The sequence below is a fragment of the Chrysochloris asiatica genome, unplaced genomic scaffold (assembly GCF_000296735.1).
Source record: "Chrysochloris asiatica unplaced genomic scaffold, ChrAsi1.0 scaffold00092, whole genome shotgun sequence".
In the NCBI taxonomy this organism is placed as follows: domain Eukaryota; kingdom Metazoa; phylum Chordata; class Mammalia; order Afrosoricida; family Chrysochloridae; genus Chrysochloris; species Chrysochloris asiatica.
In genome coordinates, this window is record NW_006408610.1 from 10,181,492 (window position 1) to 10,204,593 (window position 23,102).

The 23,102-nt window shown below is 42.5% G+C and overlaps 2 protein-coding genes across 3 annotated transcripts in view; both read right to left on the bottom strand.

The window, feature by feature from the left end:
- Positions 1-2,126: 2,126 nt before the first annotated feature.
- On the bottom strand, positions 2,127-4,116 carry RPLP1 (ribosomal protein, large, P1). 2 transcript variants are annotated; one of them, XM_006866549.1, is made up of 4 exons: positions 3,918-4,116; positions 3,526-3,600; positions 2,479-2,596; positions 2,127-2,242 (listed from the first exon to the last, which is right to left on the bottom strand). In XM_006866549.1, the coding sequence occupies exons 1-4, from the start codon at positions 3,987-3,989 to the stop codon at positions 2,163-2,165; spliced, it is 345 nt and encodes a 114-aa protein (XP_006866611.1). In that variant the 5' UTR covers positions 3,990-4,116; the 3' UTR covers positions 2,127-2,162. The 2 variants fall into 2 exon arrangements, with proteins under 2 accessions (XP_006866611.1, XP_006866612.1); XM_006866550.1 differs by lacking the exon at positions 3,526-3,600.
- An 8,163-nt stretch (positions 4,117-12,279) lies between these two features.
- KIF23 (kinesin family member 23) overlaps positions 12,280-23,102 on the bottom strand; it is a 29,108-nt gene continuing 18,285 nt past the window's right edge. Inside the window, exons 13-22 of the mRNA XM_006866574.1 lie at positions 22,811-22,937; positions 22,391-22,549; positions 20,848-21,005; positions 19,691-19,864; positions 19,235-19,414; positions 18,641-18,952; positions 14,329-14,559; positions 13,178-13,260; positions 12,915-12,996; positions 12,280-12,354 (exon numbers count right to left, since the gene is read on the bottom strand). Of these exons, the coding sequence (XP_006866636.1) occupies positions 12,280-12,354; positions 12,915-12,996; positions 13,178-13,260; positions 14,329-14,559; positions 18,641-18,952; positions 19,235-19,414; positions 19,691-19,864; positions 20,848-21,005; positions 22,391-22,549; positions 22,811-22,937 (1,581 nt within the window). The remainder of the gene's footprint in view (positions 12,355-12,914; positions 12,997-13,177; positions 13,261-14,328; positions 14,560-18,640; positions 18,953-19,234; positions 19,415-19,690; positions 19,865-20,847; positions 21,006-22,390; positions 22,550-22,810; positions 22,938-23,102) is intronic.

Below are 23,102 nucleotides of genomic sequence, written 5' to 3' on the forward strand. Positions count from 1 at the left end.
ACAATATGTAAGGCTAGACCTAGAGTTTATGCATTTAGCCTGAGTTTCCACCTCAGAATCTGAATACTATTTACATCTGGCTACCTTTCCTCGGAAACCCTGTACAGGGTCGCTATGGGTCGGAACCGACTCGACGGCACTTAACAACAACCTTTTGTTGTTAGGTACCATGAGTCCTTACAGGCTCATGGCTCATAGCAACCTTATTGTAGCCTGGCTTGAGCCCACTGATGCTGCCACTTTGCCAATCCATCTAGCTGGAGGTCTTCCTTTTTCTCTGACCCTCCATCCTACCAAACATGATATCCTAAAACCAAATTCATCAATAATTAACTGGGGTACATTCCAGAATCCAACAACATTCATTAGAGATGAAAAAAAAAAGAGTCCTGGTGTGGCATTATGGGTTAATGCCCTGGACTACAAAATCAGTGGTTCAAGCTCACCAGCCACTCCTCAGGAACCCTATATGGGTCACTATGGGATTCCATGGCACTTAAAAAGCAACTTTATATAGAAAAGGTGACCTCATACTGTTTAAGAACACAGTTGGAAGCCTTTCACTCCCTGATCTCAAAACTCACTACACAGCCACAATAGGCAAAACAGCCCAATGTAAGACACATAAATCAGTGGAACCAAATTGAGAACTCTGTACTTGACAAAGGGCCAAGCCAAAACACATTAAATGGGGAATCTTAAGTCTTTTCAACAAATAATGCTGGCAGAACTGGAAATCCATTTGTAGAATGAAACAAGACTCATAACTCACATCACATAGAAAAACAAACTCAATGTGGATTAAAGACCAATCTAAAACCTGAACTATATAAAAGATCAATGAAAGAGACAAACACAAACAGAAGACAAATAGATGACTGGCAACAGTAAAAAGGGTGACCACAAACTAGGAAGTATTTGCAATGATTTATCAGATAAGATTACTATCTAAAATTTATAGCAAACTACTATCACTGAGATGAAAGCATGTAACTGTTGAATGTAAAGCTGAAGATCTGTACACCTTCACATAACCATTTAGAAACATTAACTGTGGTAATAGCCTTTGATTCAGACAGGGAGTATATAGCCAAGTCTCTAGTAAGAATGCTTTCCAGAATGCATTTTGGACATTAAGTGCTGTGGGTGATGTCGTGACTCATAGCCACCCTGCACAGGGTTTCCGAGGCTGTAAATCTTTACAGGAGCAGAAAGCCTCATCTTTCTCCTGCAGAGCGGCTGGTAGTTTCAAACTGCTGACCTTGAGGCTAGCAGTCTAATTCATAACCAGGTTCCATATAGGAGTTTGAGTTGCAGCTGGTGGATATGAACCTCCAACCTTGTGGTTCAGTCCTGTGCTCATACTACAGTACCATACTTTTAATACACAAGTCAGAAAAGGGCTTCAATCCCTATTATGGCCTCTGAGGCTGTGTCCTAAACATGCACTTTGTTCACTGTCAGACTGGCACTTGCCACTTTGTGTAAAAGGCGAGCTTGAACTGCTGTCTAGTACATTTCCTGCAGCACTGCATTAGGTCTCTTTTAAGTGTTAGAAAAGGTGTCACTTTGAGGTCTATGGGGCGGGGCCCCATAACCAAAGCTATTTTGATATGCACCCTGACAGCAGGATAGTGAGACTGATTCCTGCACTGAAATCCTGGTGTGGCTAATGCTGAAAGCCTTAGGGATGCTGGAACAAAGGGTCCTGGAGAAGATAGAGTGCTGTCACCTGGAGGGACTGCTAACCAGCTTCTTGAAACCCTATTACCTCCTAACACAGGGCTGCTGTGAATCACAACCAGGAGGGAGCAATCCTTAGAAACGACAGCATGCTTGATAGAAGATGTTGTAGTGTGTGAGGTCAGAGTCCAAATTACTAAAATATTGGGAGTCTTCCCCCATTGTAGTATAAGCACTGGACTGCTAACTAGAAGGGCAATGGTATAGGGTTGCTGAGTCTGAACAGACCAGATGGCACTTAAGTTTCATGCCTAGACATGATGGCAGGGTACAAATCCAGCTCATGTGTGGTGGGAGATGAGAAAGGCTGAAGGTCAGTGTGGCAGAGGGAGACCATCTTTGCAAACCACATCCCCAAATACTGCTCAGATCAACAGCAGCAGAGTTCAGCTGTTTATTGAACATGTTACAAAAGGGAGTTAGTCAAAAAGACCAAAGCCCATGTCATCATCGGACTCTTCAGACTCTTCTTTCTTTGCTTCCACTTTCTTCTCCTCAGCTTAAAGAAAATTAAAAAAAAAAAAAAAGTGCGTCAAAATCACATCTCACTTTGAACCCATAAAAATTGCTCTCCAGATCATTCAACTGAAATGGTCAAAAATTCCCAGACACCCCGCAGCACCGTTGAGCACTGCAGATGTTTTTAGATCTCCATGTATCAGCCACTCAATGATCTTGACCTACACAAGTTGTTTTCCACCTTCCCTCAATATGAACAACTCAACGGCTTCCTACCTGGGGCAGCAGCGGTGGTGGGGGCAGGTCCACCTGCAGGGGCAGCACCAGCTGCTGGAGCAGGTCCACCAGCCCCGACGTTGCAGATGAGACTCCCGATGCTGACGTTGGCAAGGGCCTGCAAAGAACACAGGCATAGGCAACGCTCAGTGCGGCCACGCTGGTTAGTTCTCAACCGGCAGACACACCTTGGTGAGCTGCACCAACTCTAGACTTTTCTTTCATGTATGCTGGAGCTCTGGTAGTGTAGTGGTTATGAATCGGGCTGCTAACCTCAAGGTCGGCAATTCGAAACGACCAGCGTTTTGCTCCCGTATGGGAAACCCTGTGCAGGGTCGCTATGAGGCAGAACCTACTCCACGGCACATAACCACAACATGCTGGAGCTACCTTACGTTTTCTGTCTGCTAATAACAAGTGTTCTGGTTTGGTTTTTTATTGGTTAAGACTGACTTTCCCCTACAAAACCAAAATTAAGGTTGGAGGTTCCAAGCCACCGGAAGTGAGTCTACAACATTAACAACAAACTTGTTAGGAAATCCGAGTGTCCTGAACCTCTGAAACCAGGAGCATTTTCTACAGGTCCGTGTCTCCAACGGTCATCTCAACGTTTCCGAGGCCTCAGTGCAGCCACAGGCTAGTAAAGGTCCCCCAGTCGCAGGCTCAGTGGTTCAAGCTGTCCAGCCGCCCCTCAGAGCCTGTAGAGGGTCCCTACGCGTGGTAAGGGGCCTGGCAGCATTTCCGTGGTGGACACCGAGTCTCCTGGGGCTGTGCGCAGGCGCGCTGACCTGAGCACAACACGACAGCCGCACACGCAGCTCACTGAGCTGACCACAACACGAGCGGCCCATGTGCAAACTCTGCGGTTAGTTTCGGTCCCTTTCAGAATGGCGGAAAACCCAATGCAGACACCAGAACACCAACCCCAAAGAAAGCATCCATCAAACTCCCCATCAGGGCGGCGGTGGGTGGGAAGCGGCCCGGCGGCCCTCGTCCCGCTCAGTTAGCAGGGAACCCGTCTCCCCACTTGGCCGCGGGTCGTCTTACCTTCGCGAATAGGCCTGGCCAGAAGGGCTCCACGTTGACGCCGGCAGCCTTGATGAGGGCGTTGATCTTGTCCTCCTATAAGAGAAGGGCCGTCGTCAGCCCCAACCCCGTCCCCGGAGCCATTCCCGGCCAAACCAACCCCAAGCACCCACACCGCGCGGCCCGCAGGACACCCCAAGTATCGCCCTCGTTCTCTCTTAGTTAAGGTTCTCGGAGCACAGCCGCCGGCTCCATCCAGACTCGTGGGGGGGGGGGGGGGGGGGGGGGGTTCACATAGATGAGGAGTCCTGGTGGCGCAGCAGGTTGAACTTTGGGGGGGGGGGGGCGCGGAGAATAAGACACGCGGCCCGCCGTCCCTGGCTTGCCCGCCTGGGCGGACACGTGGGACTCACCGTGACGGTCACTTCATCGTCGTGAAGAATGAGGGCCGAGTAGATGCAAGCGAGCTCGGAGACGGAGGCCATGGTGCGGGAGTGCTAGGCTGGCGGCTACCGGGCGCGGTGCTAGTCGCCGGATGAAGTGAGGGCCTCACCCCAACGCGGCCTTAGCTTCCTCGGAAGAACCGAGCACCTTAGCGGCAGCTGAGGAAAGAGGTCTGCGCGCCTGCGCGCAGCAACTTATAATGTTCACGCGGACCAATCAGCGCGCACTTCTGGCGGAAAAGGCGGAGCGAGAAGCGCCGGTGAGAACAGTCCTGAAGCGCCTGCGCACAACATGTCTAGTTGTTGTAGAGTGCCACAGCGTCGGTTCCGATCCATAGCGACCCTGTGTAGGGTTTCCGAGGAGCAGCTGGTGAACGTGAACCGCAGACCTTGAAGTTCAAATGGCTTTGCAGTCTGGCGCATTAACCCACAGAGCCACACCAGGACTCCATCCTGTACCATTCATCAGGTCATCCGGTACCCTGATTTAAAAAGTTGTTCGGCGTCTTGATTTGGGCTCTTGAACTTTATGAGGAACTCTACAGTAGCCTTATGACACTTTATTATTGTTGTTCAGTGCTGTCGAGTTAGTACCAACTCATAGCGATATTCAAGTGGCCAGCCAGTCTATTTCAGCAGACGGTGACCTCTGGGAAGGCCCGGTGCTTGCTCAGTGACTTGGTTATAAGTAAATATTTGCTGTTGGTAAGTGCCATTGAGTAGGTTCCAACTCATAACGACCCTGTGTAGGCTTTCTGTCTGAGGAGTGGCTGGTGGAGATGAACCGCTGACTTTGAGTCCAGCTCATTAATCCACAGCACCACACCAGGACTCCATAAGTAAATATGATGGAGGTGATGGTTATGTTCTGTGGAGTTGGTTCCGACTCATAGCGACCCAGTATAGGGTTTCCCAGGCTGTAAATCTTTACGGGAAAATCGCTCGGAATGGCTGGTAGCTTGGAACTTCTGACTCTCCCTAAATAAATATACTTTGAAAGAAAATGCTTTTAAGACAGCTGTAGATTTTAATATACATATATTGAGCCTGGTGTGCTGAACTGCTAACTGCATGGTCCGTGGTTCAACCCAGCAGTCTCTCTTTGGAAATCCTATACATGATTGTTATGAGTCAGAACTTAACAGTAATGTATTGAGCCACACTGCAAGGACTCATTTAATCCTCATACAATTTGCTCTATTTTACAGGTGACAGATTTATTTTGGGAAACTGCTTTGTTCAGCCAGTGCCATTATCTCATAATGACCCCTGACCAGCCTTCTCCGAATTTCCCATTTTAGGGTCCCACTTGGGGCAATCTTAGCCAACAAATATAAATGCGTGTGGTGCTATAAGATAAGCACTGAACTGCGAACTTTAAGGTTGGTGGTTCAAATCTACCAGCTGCTCTTTGGAAACTCTGTATAGGGTTGCTATGAGCTGGTACTGACTCTAAGGTACTTCACAGCATCACTACATTTAAATATGTTTAACTTGTATATTACTAGTAGACTGTGTTATATGTTGGCACAATCACTTTAACGAGTAAAAGTAAAAACATAGTTAAAGTTAAAAATGGTCCTACCTTCAACCCAGCAATTTACCTATACATAATCCAGTCTGATTTTACCCCAGACGGACTGGAATATGTATATTCCAGTACAAGACTGTTCCCAGAGCACTGTGTGCATACGGAAAATTGGAACCAGTCTCTCAAAAGGCATATTGATAAAAGTGTGGGATCACATAAAGCAGTGAAAATGAGATGTGTCAATCAATATTCAGTATGAGTGCAAAAGTAAGGAAACCACATAGTCGTCTCCATCCTTTAACTGTATTACCTAAAACAGAACATTTTGCTTCTGTTCAGTATCTGAGTGGCACAGATCAAATTATTGAAAACTCTGGAGGCCAAAACACTAAATAATGTTAGGTATATTGAGTCCTGGTGTAGCACTGTAGGATAAGCACTGGACTGCTAACCACAAGGTTGGTAGTTCAAAACCCCCTTGTAAACTCTGTTCAGAATTTCCTGTCTAGGAACTGTTGAGTCAGAAGTGACTGAACAGCACATAACAACAATGATCTGAACAAACAATTCTGGTTTCTAAACCATCAGAAATTACCAACTAAAAGTATCCAGCCACTGAGATGAGTGCCTGGAACTCCACTCGCCCCCGTGGTCCAACTTTCAGCCACATCATAGACAGGTCTGTGTCGTTGCTGTTAAGTGCCATTGAGCTGGTTCCAACCCTTAGCGACACTGTATAGGGTTTCAGAGGCTGTAAATCTTTGAGAGCAGAAAGCTTCATCTTTTTCTTGTGGAGTACCTGGTGAGTTGGAACCGCGGGCCTTGTGGTTCGCAGTCCAGTACTCCTATCTCTCTGCTCCAAAAATCCACCCAATATATTGTCCTCAGGTAGCAGGCGTATCAGATATTAAACGTAAGAGCAGATACTACACTTGATCTGAGCCAACAGACCGTGAAGCCTAAAAGGGGAACAGTAGCACACTGCTTAGAGTAACCACCTTATGAAATCAAAAGGGCAGCATTTGCCCAGGGATAAAACTCAGAATCAGGAAAGGGTAGAAAGGAAGAATGCAAATGGTAATCACAGGGAGGAAATGGAGAGTGCTGTTATATTATAGGACTGTAATCAGTGTCATCAAACAAAATGTATATCAACTGTTGAATGGAAAACCAATTTGCTCTGTAAACTGCAAGGTCAGCAGTAAAAAGCTCACCAGCTGCTCCTCAGAAACCCTATTCAGGGTCACTGTGGGTTGGAACCGACTCAGTGGCACTCAATTCATTAGAACTGGAGTCCTGGTGTGGTGCTGTGAGTTAATGCACAAGGTTGGTTAGAACAAGATGGACAGTTCAAGCTCACTAGCTGCTCCTTGGAAACCCTATACAGGGTTGCTGAGTCAGAACCGACTTTACAGCACTCAACAATAAAATTCTTTAGAACTATTTAAGAAAACATCAGTTGCCCAGGCATTGCTCTGTGTTTTTTATAATCTAAGGATTTAGCGATTGAACATACTGTTCTTTAAGACAGTGTTGTCAAGCGTTGCTACTAGGGTTCACTTACACATGCATGGATTTGTTCCAAACAAAATGTGCTTAAATGCCTGTCTGTGATGAGTGGATGACTGCAGACAAATTCTCAGTTATAAATGTGTCTTAGTCCCCTAAGGGAATCCTGGTGTGGTGCTGTGGGTTAATGCGCTGGACTGCAAAGTCAGTGGTTTGAACTGCAAGGTCAGTGGTTCAAGCTCACCATCCATTCCTCAGAAACCCGATAGAGGGTCACTATGGTTCAGAACCAACTTGACAGCACTTAACAAGAAGTTTCCTCAACCGTAAGAGAAGGAGTCTTCAAGGATCAAACGTATCCCCTTTGTACACAGGGTTAGGAGGGATGGGCAACTTAGACATTGGCTAAAATGGTGTTGAAGAGCAAAGATGTCAGCTTGAGGACTAAGGTGCACCTGACCTAAGCCATGGTATTTTCAGTAATATCATATGCATGTGAAAGCTGGACAGTGAATAAGGAAGACCGTAGAAGAATTGATGCCTTTGAATTATGGTGTTGGAGAATACTAAAAGTGCCATGGGCTGCCAAAAGAACCAATAGATCTGTTTTGGAAGAAGTGCAGCCAAGAGTGCTCCTTGGAGGCCAAGATGGCCAAACTTCATCTCTCATACTTTGGACATATTGTCAGGAGGAACCAGTCACTGGAGAAGTATATCATGTTTGGTAAGGTGGGGGGCCAGAAAAAGAGGAAGACCCCCAACGAGATGGATTGGCCATGTGGCAGCATCGATGTACTCAAGCATGGCAACAGTAGTAAGGTTGGCCCAGGATCGGGCAGTGTTTCATTCTGCTGTGCATAAGGTCACTATGGGTCGGTACCGACTTAATGGCACCTAACAACAACAACATAAAGGCATGATTGGCTGACGTACGAGTTTTTAAAAGAAAGAATTTAGTTTCAGAGTATGCAGGGGGAAGGTAGAATTTCCACTGAATAGCTTTCGTCTTGACTAGACAGGTGTGATAAAAGGAGATGGGGATAAGATTCTTATGATTCAACAGTAATTGTTATCATGACTAACTGCGACTGTCACAACTGTAAAGGTACAAATTCTGGAACATAAAAGGGGGAGTAGCTAATCTTACAGTCTGGAAACGACCCTGGGACCATCAAGGGAGAATTTGGGACCCTATCCAGAGATGGAGGCAGAGATGAGGACATGGAGAGATAGCGCAGCTGAGGACTCTACATTCATGAAAAGAGAAAGGCTATGTGCTGGCAGCCAGGAGGCAGGCTTGCAGAATGTGCCCTTGGGTTGTTTAAATGACTATATACTCCTGGTTTTGTGAACATTAAAACAAACAAAACCCCAGAGGGAAGAGAAGCAAATACTGTTGAATGATGATGCATGGAGGGAATTGTAATAATTGCAGTGAAATGAAATATGATATAGATAGGAGGGTAAAACCGATGTTCTCACATGTAAACTGTCACTCAGTGCACAATATAAACTTTTTTTTAAAAAAAAAGCTCTGGACTGACATCTTACAGCGTTCCAACTAGAGATGGTATGCTCCCTTCAGGAACAATTTATCTTATTCTGTGACTCTACTGCCATCACTGGCCTAAACAGAGCACTTGATAAATTCTTGTTGAATAAGTAATGTGGAAGAGTAATAAGCTAATAAAAACAAGAAAACACAAATTTTGCTGAAAGTAGGTTTGATCATAATAAATCCTGTCCTAAAGAGAGAGAAAAAAAAAATAGAGGTTTCCTCAGAGTACCTTTAAAACAAAGATCCAAACAAAACAGTAGCTTCTCAGGGGATTGCTGGGCCAGAGACGTCAGCTCAGAGTATGGCGACTTCTTTTTGGAGATCGCAAAGGGGTACCTGGTGTAGTGCTGTGGGCTAATGCATCAGACTGCAAAGTCATTTGAACTGCAAGGTTGGTGGTTCAAGCCCACCAGCTTCTTGGAAACCATATGCAGAGTCACTATGGGTCAGAATCGACTTGATGACACTTAACAAAACGGGTACTGGTAGCGTAGTGGTTATGAATCGGGCTGCAAACCACAAGGTCAGCGGTTCGAAACTACCAGCTGCTCCACAGGAGAAAGATGAGGCTTTCTGCTCCCGTAAAAATTTACAGCCTCAGAAATCCTGTACAGGGTCGCTATGAGTTGGAACCGACTCCAAGGCACATAACCGCAACCGCACAAAGGGGTAATACTGCTAGATTTTCTCAAGGACACAGGATGATCATGGAGGTTTATTATAAACTTTTTACATAACTGAAAACTGCATTGGTGAGAAAAGGGCCTGGGAAGTTGTACCAAAGATTTTTTCCCCGTCATGACAATGTGCCTGCTCTTTCTTTGAGGGTATCACGTGCTGTCCTGAGAATTAGAAAACCTTCCCTCATCCACCTTACAGCCCTGATCTTGCCCCTTTAGACTTTTTGTTCCCCAAACTCAAAGGACATCTTAAAGAAACATCATTTGAATCCCTTGTTATTGCTGTTGTTAAGTGCCATCAGGTCGGTTCGGACTCACAGTGACTTATGTTGGGTTTCCAAGGAGGACTAGTGAGTCCCTCAAAGATGGCCAAACTGTGGTGTTGACACGGTATAAAGTGAAGAGGGCAGGGGCTTCAGGATAGGACCACCGTCTTCAGAAGTGTTTAGACCTTGGTGGAGGATGTCAAAAACAACAGCTTCCCATTTTGGTATTTTGTTTAATAAAGGTGTCTGTGATTTTATACCAATACTTTCTGACTTACCCTTGTATTTCCTCATCCAGGATTCCTCTACCACAATAAAAACTTATTGCCTATTAAATATATTTTCAAGACTAAGCCATGTGCCATTGAAACCATCATGAAACAATCCAGAAGAGGTTAAGCTGTGTTATATCCCCTAAAGTAGGATTTGTCCTTTACAGTGCTGGTCTGACCATGCTGAACACACCTGACACTGCTTTCTGCTGTATTATTAAGGAGAGAAGTGTATTTTGCCATTTTCATTACTCTCTTTTGGTCAAGTCTAATGCCATACCTTCACCCTTAATGAAAAACGGATGGAAAAAAACCTTGTCATTTTAGTTGAAAAAAAAAAAAAAATTTTTTTTTAAGCTCAGCCTCAAATGATAACCGTGGGGCACCCTTCAGGTCTAGGAAGGAACTTACCCTCGTGGCTCAATTTTACGTGAAGCAATAGACAGGTGTAGCAGTGATGGGTACCCAGGGGGGACACCGCTAGGGAGGCAAGCACACCATGGAACCAACAATCACTCAGGGTTAAAAGGGCGGCATCTACTTAGGGAAAAATTCACAAGTGTTGGGAGAGGAGGAGGAATGGAAACAAGACTCACAGGGAGAAAGTCATGTGACATTAAAGAGGTTGCAGTCATGAAAATGAAACGAAGTGTGTGATTTGTTGACTGTAAAATGGATGATGTGCTTTGTAAACCTTCACTCAATTCACAATACAGTTTAATAACTAAATTGAATCAGAAAAAAATACTAAGTCATCCACACAAGACTATCCCACCATGCTTTTCAGTAGTACATTTTCTAATTAGTTGTCCCCCAAATCATGTACTTTTTAAAATAACAACTCTAAAAAAGTATTATTTAACATATATGTGTGTGTATATATATAGGAGGGAGTCAAAAAGTTAGGGGGAAATTCCATTATCTCTTCATTCAATTTTTCCATCAGCTTTTTGAAGTCTACTTGTATTATTGTTGTTAAACAGACTGTCCAAGGCAAAGTACTTTCTGCTTTCAATTCATGTGTTCCACAAATACCGATTCCTAGCTAAATGCAAAGGATTAAACTGAGTACTGGGCGTACGTGCAGAATAAGCACCAGATAACCTGAATTTCTGAGCGCCTTTTATTGTAACTCCTTTGGCATATCTAAATTTCAGAGTGAATATATACATACAGAATTTAAAATAACCTAAAATGGCATTGGTCAGTCATGGACATCTTTATTGTGAAAGCTTGAATTGTTAAATATGTCTAAAGTGCATTCTTACAGCTAATCAATAGCAGCAGTCCTTCTGTTTATAAAACCTTAGAGGAAATATTCAGACCAGAGTTGGAAAAGTCACAAAAAATAAATCGTGATCTAGATATATTCTTCTGTAATCACCCAAGCCAAACAGTTGTATGAGTTAGTTTATGTGCATACAAGAAATATACAAAATACAGGATCATACAAAAGTTCATACAGCAAGGAGGAAAAGGGGTCTCTGCTATTAATTAAATATGGCAAGAGAATATAAAAACGATGCTGAGTACTAGGTATCTTTGGAACCATAGGGGGGCCAGGATCTAGGCGCCAGTGTTTGCTATGTTCCAGGTCTGGGGTGTTCTATAAAATGACTCAGTGCTTTAGTCCTGGCTTTGAAGAAATCACCACCACAGAAGAAAATGTTCTTTTGTTTCTGGGACTCTGTCAGCTTAAGGCTTCTTGCGCCTGTAATACAAAACCCGGCATTTAGTGATGAATGCTGCAATCAGTGATACATTCATAGAAAGGAATCTTTAGGGGAACTTAAGAACCCCATTTTATCAGAGGCAAATCCAAGCCCTTCTGAGAGAGCAGATAGCTTGCAATTGATACTCATTAAATAGTGGAAACAGGCCTTCTCATCTATGCCTGTCCTGCTTTCATGCTTTTCCAAATTGCCTCAGGAACGGGTGTTAAAAGTGGAAGCATATGGAAAGGGCTTGCAAAGGAGATACTTGAAACAGAAGGGGTTTTACTGAAATATGGAAAAACAGGTCAGACTCCTAAGTGTGTTTAATAAAAGGATTAAAAAGTATGACTCCTTTTCCTACCCTAAGTTCGGCCATTCAGTCTTATTCACTTTATTGGACATTTATTTTTACATCTCAGAACAGGAGAAATAATAGGAAGAGGATCTCCATCCCTTTGGAGAAGGACTGGTACATTTTGCAGGATACTCTTAGCCTTCCCTCTTTACAGGCCATCTGAGGTCAGTTTCTGAAAGCTTTAAGAGTTGGCCAAACTGGAACCATCTTCCAGGGCCCTGCTGTTGTCACAGCTCTGTGTTCTTATCCAGCTTTCAGAGGCTCTCAGCAATGCTTCCCAGATCGCCTGGGGTCAAACAAACACAACTCATTGCCTCTTAAAAAACCACTGTGTGTGTGTGTGGGGGGGGGGGGGGGGGGGGGGGGGGGGGGGGGGGGGGGGGCGGCGCAGGGAAGGGATAGAAACACTCAAGGGAAAACACAGAGAGCCAGGCCCCAGCAGCTCCTTACTTGGGTTGTGCATGATGCTGATACCCAGGTCCCAGGTGAGACCCCGCTCTCATCTCCACAGCCACAGAACACTGATGGGAGAAGCACAGAGAAACATGAGGAGGAGATCAGCTCTTCTCAGCAAAGAACGGGCTCAACCAAGATGACGCCCAACAGTGCTTTCTACAGCTCAGTGAAGACGCTGTACTGAAATCCTACTCAGGGCCTTTCTTTCCTGACAAAGGCCACATCCTGCTAAGTTCCCTCATTTCCAACATGACGAAGAGCTCTTGAGAATCTCTGGAAGCTGGCTTCCTGGTCCCCACAATCCCTGCATCCCCATGAGGCGCTCACTGCCAAGAAATTCCTGGTAAGCTGCTTGTGAGAAACATTTCCATCAATTTGGTGTGAATTCTTGCTTTCTGTGGCTCTGTTCTTCGGAACAAAAATGAGGCCTTGGAAGTGAAGAGCCCTGTTCTGGCCAGAGCTAACCAAGCACATGACTACTAACTAACAGGCCTGTAAACCGCACTGGCACTGAGGGGCTGTGCATACCTCAGCATCTTCAAAGAGTGCAATAACCTGCAGCTGTTTGGTTTCACACGTGGCACTCCTAATTTTCATTAAGCAAATATTTCATCTTTGCCCCTACCCTTGTTTCTACATCGGTCCATTCACCCTCTGCACCATCGGGTTGGGCAGCCGCTGCTGTGGAAGACCTCCTTTTCCGACTCCTGAAAAGGGGCAGCAATTATTTTTGCATCTAAGAACATGAAAAATATTAGGAACGAGGGAAATACTTCTACACCTCTTTGGAGAATGAACAAAAAAACTTACAGGATATTTTGGGCCTCAAGAAAGAACAGCTAAGAGGACAGCCCTCTCTTGAGATGTTCATGTTGGATAATCACTCACCCACTTGGTGATTCTTGTTTTAGAGTCTCAATATCAGTAAACTGAACAGACTGTCCGCCACCTCTTGTTTTATAAACATCACCCTAAAGCCAAGAGAGAAGGTCACTGTTATACTTTGATATATCCAAACAGTAAACACACATATATTCGAAACTGACCTCAAGTTTTATGGGAACTCCCACCCACAAAACCAAATGGTACTTTGGACAGATGAGGCCGTATTATTAAAATACTTTAGAAATGTGAGTATCTATCTTACCAAACAAAAGTCAGTACAATATAATCAGAAGCATTCACACAGGCAGGTAAAAAAATGTCCTTTTTGGTCAGCCTATAATTTAAAAGCAAAACTAGAAATCTGCCAGAAATTTCTAAAGTCCTGGACATTGTATTTTCTTCTCTGGTAGGTTGCTAAGCGCCGCTGAGTCAGTTGCAACTCATAGCGACCTTGTACAGGGCTCCCAAGGAGCAGCAAGTGAGTTTGACCTGCTGATCCTGCTGTGGGCAGTCCAGTGTTTACCCTACATTGCCACACCAGGACTCTGGGGATAACACCACCATATTCAATGACACTACTGTCATTATAAGAACTAGCTGTCAAGTTGAATTTAAAATGACAAAGGTTCCCGCACCCCTCATTCTTGTGTTTCACTGCTCTGATTAGTCATTGCCTTAATGAAAAGAAAATTCTTCTGAACGCTATCCCTGTCTCCTGGGACAAGGCTTTGGGAGGCTCATGATGAGTAATTGTGTAGGTCAACAACAAATAAGGGCATTTCATTTTGAATTGAAAGTAAAGTTAGGAGTTCTATGTTTAGGTTTACTTTTCCAAAAAGGTTTAAATTGAAATAGTTAAAAAATCTACAGTGATTATAATAATTGAACAACCAGTACATTATAGATCTATCTGGAGTTCTTACAAACCTGTGAATCTAACCCTCATAGACAGGAAGACCCGACTTAGCTCTAGTTTAGCAGATTCACAACTGAAGCCACTGTTTTAGTTTACCACTAACCAACACATTACATCAAAGCCCCTTTATGCTCCAGCTGTGATTGCCTCTGTGCCAGCAAACAACAGCAGGGTTAGTGCTATTTCTTGTTGACGTTTTATATATATATTTTTTTCTCCTGTGTAAATATGTTTTTACCTTAATTAGTTTAGTTTCAATCTCCCCATCAGAGGCTAGTTCCTGGTGGGTCAGCATGTACTTCTCACACTTAGCTAGCGCCTTTTCACTGGCAACAGATACTGTGATGGCATGAGGGACATGTGGTTGCATGACTGTCTCAGTCTGCACGTTAGTGGCGGGCTTATGATCTACCCATCTGTCCCCTGCAGAGCGGGATCGTCTGTGTCGGACACGGAGTGGTGGTGCGTTCTGATCACATCGAAAGAGGAATCAAGAAACAAGAGGAACCCAGAATTAATTTGAGTGAATTGTTAGAAGTGCAGCAGGTTGTCTACATTAAGTGATGACAATATCAAAACAAAGGCAGAAACCTTTTTGAAAGCAAAATAGGCTATTCAAGTTATTTAAATTCTTTCTTGTATTTAAACACATAATCTTTTAATTCCACTTTATGTTTTATATACAAGGGGGCTTCAAAAATTTTGTGAAAACATAGAATGAAAAGATAATGGAACTTCCTACAACTCATACATATATATATATATATACATATACATATATATATATACACATACACATATACATATACATATACATATACATACACATATACATACACATATACATATATATATATACTAACAAAGAGCTTCCCTTCCAACAAAGACTGGAAGGAAAAATTCTGGAAATGCTGCTAGACTTTCCTGCTTAAGCATATTCAGAGCATATCATTCATTTTGCATCCTCAGTCAAAAATCAACATTTGTGCCTGCGACTGTGAGGAATCTACTAGATCCATAACTCTTTTAAAAGCCCTAAACTTATCACAGGCCTCTCAGACACTCCTTATACAAACACAGGAACGAACACTAGTAAAAACTGACAAAGCTAAATACAACAAGGTACTGAAGAGCATTAGGTACATGAGGGGGCTTCAAGAAGTCCACAGAAAAAAACAGAATTAAAAGACCATGGAATTTTTCCATGAACTAACACTAAGAATTCAATACATACAACAAAAGACTATAAAGTACTTCTGAGTACTTCAGTTAAGATCTTAGCATCTCAAAATAGAACTTCATGAATAGTTCAAGACGCTATAATAGCTAAAACATACCAACTAATCCCCACCCCCCAAACATTTCATAAAGGTTCCAAGATCCCAATAAAGAATATAGAATATCAGTCTCTAGTGTGCAGTAAGAAACTAGTTGTTGTTGTTATGTGCCATGGAGTCGGTTCCGACTCACAGCGACCCTGCACAATGTTTCTGAGGCTGTTAATCTTTACGGGAGCAGAACGCCTTATCTTTCTCCCGCAAAGCGGCTGGTAGTTTCGAACTGCTGACCTTGTGGTTCGCAGCCCGATTCGTAACCACTACGCTACCAGAGCTCCTTTTAAGAAAGTAGTTACATCCAGTCAAATGTCCCATAAAGCTGGGAAAATCCCATATAGCACAATCAGCCTAAGAAAAACTACTTCATATAAAGTACTACTTTGAAGCAACTAGCTATCTTTGGAATGTTACGAACATCTTCTGTTTATAAAACTGAAAATAAATGAGAGAGATCACAGGCCAAATTCTTCAAAGCTGGTCAAGTACCAACATTCCATTTCAGAGTTCCACTCCAGAGGCAGGAAGTATTTTCCCTAAAGAATTAGAAGACACAAACGAAGCACCAATGACAGTTCAATCATTTGGTCCATCTGGTTCACCACTCAAGATGCCCGAGTCTCTAAGCAAGAAGCTTCCCATTCTTACACTGGTCTATTAAGGTCAAGCTACACAGGTCCCTATGAGTTCAAACTGACTTGGTGGCACTACAACAAAAAGCCAAACTAGACATAAAAATCACCTGGGGATCTTGTTAAGATGTAGACTGTAATTCAGTCTATCTGAAGTCAAGTATCCAATTACCCCATATGCAAGGTAAACATGTGAAAGTTTTCATACAGATTAGTAAGGAACAAAGGTAAGCCCATGCTTCTTACCTTGCTTATTGGGTAAGCAGCCCCAGTTTGGTGTGGAAAAGGGTCAAAAGGGAACATTTATCAAAAGCGATTGTTTTCTTAAATACATTTAGCAATATATTCTGGAACAAGCTTTAGAAGCACCACTCAGAGAACTTTCGGGAAGACATCCCTACAAATCTACTAGTATTTATGAAATCAATAGTACTTCCAATTTTTTCATCACTGAATTCAGGCCATTCAATATAATTTTTGACCAAAAATCCCCAGACGCTGATGATTAATTTTAAGTAACTTTTCTGCTGCACTTCTAAAGAGATTTTGATTTTAGGGGGAAGTTGAAAGCTCCCCAGTAAACCCTCTTAGATACTGCTGAGTCAAAAGAGATATGACATTAGTTCTCAACAGACAAGCAAGCCTGGGATCATTTTCAGGCTGTAAACTTGGATGAAATAAGGGGATTTACTAGAGTAGATCAGCAAGACCATTCACCATCCTTTGTTCCCTTAAAATGCAAAGGCAGAACCTACACAGCACAGTACTTGGGAAGCTTTAGGACTCATCACCATTCTTCAGTCAAGAAAGTGGGCCACACTGACAGGCCACAATTATACAAGAAGATCTACAGCCAAGCTTTTCATGTTTATTAACTTGGCCCATTTATTCACATTCAAAGGAAAACTTTAAACCTTAAGAACAAAAATAGAAGTGATTTTATCTCAACACCCTTGAATGAGGCAGAGACCTTATAAGTTTGGATTGCTGTTGTTAAGTGCAGTTGAGTTGGTTCCAACCCCTAGCGACCCTGTATAGGGTTTCCAAGGAGCGGCTGGTGAGCTTGAACCGCTGACTTTGCGGTTCAAACCAACCCTGCAGTCCAATGCATTACCCTGCAGCAACACCCCAGGATACCAGCAATCAAAATTGAGATTTGAAGCAATTTGGGGGCATTCAAACCTTCAACCATTACAAAATAATTGGCCTGGATGCTCTTAAAAAAAAGGCAAGGAAGTCATTTTATACCAAAGAGACTGTTGTTGGTAAGTGCCATAGACTCACAGCAACCCTGTATAGGGTTTCCAAGGAACAGCTTGTAGGTTTAAACAGCAGAGCTTACAGTGCTACAGATTAAAGAGCTAAATAGCCAAATGTGACAGTATCATGGCTTGGGAGAGAAGAAGGAGGGGAGTATGAATAGTAGGGGGGTCCTGGTTAGTCAGTGGGTAAAAGCCACCAAGGCTGCCCGTCTGAACCCACCAACAGCTCTGCGGGGAAAGATAAGGCAGTCTGCCTCCACACAGCCTCAGAACCTCCCCGGGGACAGCTGTAGCCAGTCCTGTAGGATCACTCTAAGTCGGAATCACTGGATGGCAGTGGGTTTTGAGTCTGTTTTGGAAGGTATGTTAGAAGATACTTATTGTTAATTGCAGTCCTGGTGTCCTGTAAGATAAGCACTGGTCTGCTAACCTTAAGGTCAGTCATTCAAATCCACCAACCGCTCCATGGATGGTCTCTATGAGTTGGAACTGACTTGATGGTACTTAACAGTATTAATGTTCATTTTTTTACATCCAACAAGGATGGTATTTATGAAGGAAAATACCCTTATTCTTATGCCATGAGTGGCCTTTAAAATTTAGGGATAAAGTGTTATAAAGTTTATGATTTACTTTCAAAAGGTCCAAGGAAAACTTGTCTCCATATCAATACAGTAACAACTGGCAAATCTAGGTAAGGGGGAAATGTTACTGTACTAGTATTTCAACTTTGGTTTTTAAATCAATCAAGGTAAGATTGGGGAAAATTGTTGAAAAAAACCAATGTTTGAAAACCACAAAGCAAAATATTTAACTTGGAAAAAACTACACCCCTTGCCATCAAGTCAATTCCTATTCACGGGTGTCCATGTAAGACAGAGTACAACTGCCCTCTAGGGCTTCCAACGCTGGCCTCTTCAGGAACTGCTGAGCTTCCATTAGCAAGCTGAGGGCTTCAATCACTGACGCCAGGGCTCCTCATTTAGGAGAGAGGAAACCAAAAGAAAAAAACTGCACAAGGGGTAGTTTGATTTTCAGTCACCGATTTGATGCACTATTCAACAGCTAATAATACTGAAAAGCAGGTTTACTTTGAGACATGCCAACGTAAGTAAAATCCACTGGACACAAAAGGCATGAATTCTGTTGCCAAACATGTTTATGCTTTTGCAGATGAAGAGCCAGGCTTCACTTCCAGGATTATAGAGCTTGTTCCTACTGGAGCCCACCCATCTTTCCATTGAATTTTCTGAACCAAGTTATAACAAACACAACAGATAACGTCTAATGCTTCAATGCTTTAAAGTACCACTGACACTAACCCTGTAGCAAGGGTCCTCTTCTATTTCTATCTCATTTCTGAATGTAGGAGCCACCTCCCTGCCTTCAGGCCAGTACATCCCCCGCCTTCTGTCTGACACGACACAAGTTTGACTTTGTCCTGGCTCCTGCTGCCTACGCCTCGCAATAGATGTGACATTGACAGGAGTGTTGTACGGAGGAATTTTCTGCTCCCATTCCGAAATACAGGAAGCTACAGAAATGCTGCTGCAAGAGTTAGAGCGCCTATGTAGCTGAGGCTGGCTCATGAGTTGCTGGCCGCTGGAAATCTGAGCAATAGAGTTACTAGAAAGCTAAAAAAAGTGAAGAGAAATTAATGAGCAAGGCTGAAAAACTGAGAAACAATTCATTACTTTTCTCTAATTTTAGCACATGAAGACTTAATATTCTAATTTGTTTATAAGAAAGTACTCAATTTTTGTGTTAAATGTGTACAAAATTTAAAAATATTTAAACATAAAGGATTAAGAATATCATTATTAATATAAAACAAAAATGCTATCCTCACAGAAAAGCACTTCATCAAAACAAATGTTCCCCAGCACTAAATTACTGCAAAGGTACAAATAGCTCACAGGTGCTGGTGATGGAAAGACAGATCTTGGAACCACCTTTTCTCGATCCCGCTCCCGGGAGGGTCTCTCTGGCTTTTCCGTTTTGGGTTCAGTAACAATAGCTTTCAGTTGTTTCAGCTTTTCGTCTTTGACCCAGAGTTTATTCTGCATCTCCAGCTGTTTGGCTGCTACTCGTCGCTCCTGCAGATCATCAATGCCAATTACACACTAATTCAGTCTGACCAAACAAGTGCCCTTAAACCTGACAGTTCTCCAATGCCTCCTGGGAGCTAACGAGCTTCATAATGCTAATTAAGCCACCAAGCATTTTGCTAACAGTGAGATGATCTCATTAGTGGTTGCTATTTGCCAGCACCAAAGCCTGACTCTAAGGACAATAATTCAAAATATTTAAGCCCGCAACAATTTCTGATAGCTCATCCAACTCTGAGACACACACACAAGATCGGCACTCACGCATTCTTTCTCCCACTTCACTGTTGTTTCCGTCACCATGCCTTGCAACCTGGCCTCTAATCTGCGTTTGTCAGAAAACTGTCGCTGAAGTTTCTGATTCTGGGTTTCAAGTTCCTGCTGCAGATTGCGCTTATCTTCTTCATAAATCGTTGTCGTTTTCTCTAAAATCTCAATCTGAGAAGGTAGAACAGTAAGTTCAACACTTGACATGGACACACTTTCTACAGCTATACAATTATCTTTCTTAATTAGCTTACACAAGCCTGCTTAAGGGAAGAAAAATCAGAGAATACTTTTTTCCTCTTATAAATTCCCACTTCCATTCCTAGAAATTAGAATCTGTTGAACGAACTCTTTACTGGAAGACCAAATTATACTTGACTTCTCTCTAAAATGAAAGGTAACATTTTAATTTTCTAGGTTACTTTCTGACTAAAGAAAATAGCATTGAGATTAGCCGCTCTCTAGTACGAATGCATACCTCGCCTCCCCAAACCCTAAATGGTCCTCTGGTAAAGAAACAAACAAGCATTCCCCAACAAAACAGCATTTCCTTCTTCTCCACGGTGGTGGTGGTTGTGTGCTGTTTACAAGGAGTAGCTGGTGGGTTTGAACTGCTGGCCTTGTGGTTCGCAGTCCAGTGTTGATCCTACAGCGCCATACCAGGAGCCTACTCCAGAGGAAGGTGCTCCTCCTGAATTTATGCCCTTTGACAATCTGATTTGTCAGCAAAAACATGGATCCAGTTGACATTTACTGTTATCTGTCACATCCAAGACTGTCAGGGCACTGTGATAGCATTTTAGCTCATCATTTATTTCATGTGCATTGAGGAAATATTTTAATAAGTCAAAAAACAAACTATAATTAAAGGTACCGTCTAGAAAAGTCCTATGGAAAGCTCACTTGTCTCAGTCAGAGAACACTCTCTTCAACTGCTTGTCTTACTCATAAAATTAAAAACAGATTGTCCCCTTTCTTTTATGTTTTACATTCACATTCCCTCTTCTAAGGATGGGATGAAGCCCAGTAAATCACCAAGTGATATACCATACAGTAAGCAGAAGTTAAAGGCCATGGAGCAGAACAGCAGAAACAGGGAAATCAGACATAAGTACCTACCATTCACTATCATACTCATGCTAATAAAAACTAACCTTGTATTCTAAGGTCTTATTTTTCTTTTCCAGCCGTTCTAATTCCAATTTCTGTCCTGAGATCACTTTTTCTTTTTCATTTAATTTTCCTTGAATATAGTTTTCTTTATTTAAAACAGCATTGTCAAATTCTTGTAACAAAGCTTTAAAATTAGTAGCTGAAACAAAAGCATAGAGGCAAAGACTTACTTCAAATCCAAAATTACCAAGAAAATATTTTTACTAGCAGATGCTCTGTAAATTTTCATGGTGCTGCCATGAGTGTCAGAGTATCCTACACTCCAAAAGGTTTTAATGGCTGTAATCTTACAGATCGCCAGGCCTTACTCTGTGGCACTTCTGAGTGAACACAACCCTCCAATGTTTCAGTTAGTGGCTAAGAGTTCACGGTTTGCAGCGCCCAGGAAAGGGAGTTATGGCTATGAAAAAGCAGTGCAGAAAGAGTCCAGAGGGGGCTGGATGGCAACTAGAGACCGCAGTGGTAATCCTGGTTAGACAGATATAGCCACTTCTGGATGAATCTGAACCACCAATCTTTCTTTCGCAGCCAAATGCAAACTTTGAACAACCCAGGGACTTTATGGTGTCACCAGGAATTAGAACCGACTTGAAAGCAACAGGTTTTTGTATATAAAACATAGCCATTCGACAAATCTTGATTCGAAAATCGATCTATACTCAGAAATTTTGGGAGTCTGATTCTCAAATCTACAAAACATACATGCACAGTTTTGCTTATTTCTGGGAAAAAGAAAAATAGCTGTCTTTCACAGTACACTATGGACTCCCTTCTGACCCACCTACTTCCGGGCAAATGATCTGCTTCAGAACCACAAATGTAAAAAGAGAACTAGCACTACATTTGGGATTAGTTTCAACTCTAAATTAGACCAGAGTTGAAATCCTCGGTAAGTAGTTATGTGACTTCGGGCAAATAATTTAACATTTCTGAGATACTTCCTCATCTTAAAATGGGGATTTAAATACCACCCAACCCACCCCACAACTTTCTTATAAAGGTCAAAATGCACTAGTGAAGACATAAAAAGAGTAGGCATATTTACCAGTTCTTACCATTTGACATGATTTCCACACATTATTTCATTTGGCCTTCTAACCACCCCTGAGGTAGGAACAATTAACTATTAACATTTTCCAGATAGGAGAAATAAGGGATAGAGAGATGAAGTAATTTATCCAAGAACACAGCTCTTAAGAAGTAGTATGATAAGTATTCTACAAATGTTTACATTTGTAATCAGTAGGAAGGAAAAACAAAATAAGTAGCTGTTATTGCTGTATGTTCCTTCTATCACTGTCAGTAAAACACACCTTTTTTCTTTTCTTTTTTTTTTAACTTTCTACGAATATAAAAGAGCTGTAACATGATACTGTCAGTCTAGTTATACAAGGCCTTGAGCAATAAAGTCTGGGGACAAAATAACCCTTTCTTAAATATGTGTGCTAGCACAGAAGTAAACTATCATTGCAAGTTCCTTCCATCTCTGAAGCTGAAAAGCCTGCAAACCGTTTCCGCCCTTACACTGCTTGTGGAACTCATCGAGCATCATCTGCCGCAGGTGATGCCGTTTCTCTAAGGCTTCAATCAGTCGGGGAAGCGTCTGCTCATCGTTGACATCCAAAATTTCACAGGAGGGCAAAGGCGGGAAACTCTGCAAAACCACATCTGTAACCAGCAGTTCTGGAGTGAATTGTAAAAAACGATACAAGTTACACAGTGGAGAAAGAATTTGTTTACACAGGTTTAAAACAGTGATTAAAGCTCTGGTCCAATAACCACCTAGCTGCTAGAGTCCTCATGCCACATAAAGTTATATGAAGTATGTAACAAAAATTTCTCATTTATACTTTGATGCAAATTGTTTGTACTTTTTTCTTGAGAGGATCAAAACAAAGTGTTCTTGTCAGTGGGCAAATAACAGATATTAACGCCAACTCGTACCATCTCCAACCGGACCTCCCCGGGCCTGGTTTCGGAATCGTCTCCCAGGTGTTAAGCCACACATTGCCTTGTCTACTGGTCTTGCTACTTCAACTTCTTGTGTCACTTCTGCAAACCTCATGACTTGCTAAAATACATGAATTTAAAAAAAATAAGCACATCCAAGTCCTTCTTCAGAAATCATTAAATAAAGCAATATAGCTTGATTAGCAGTTCAAAATGTCATTCTTCATATCCCAATAGTTATCCATTTCCATACAAAAACTGAATACTTTAAAGACAAATAAATTGA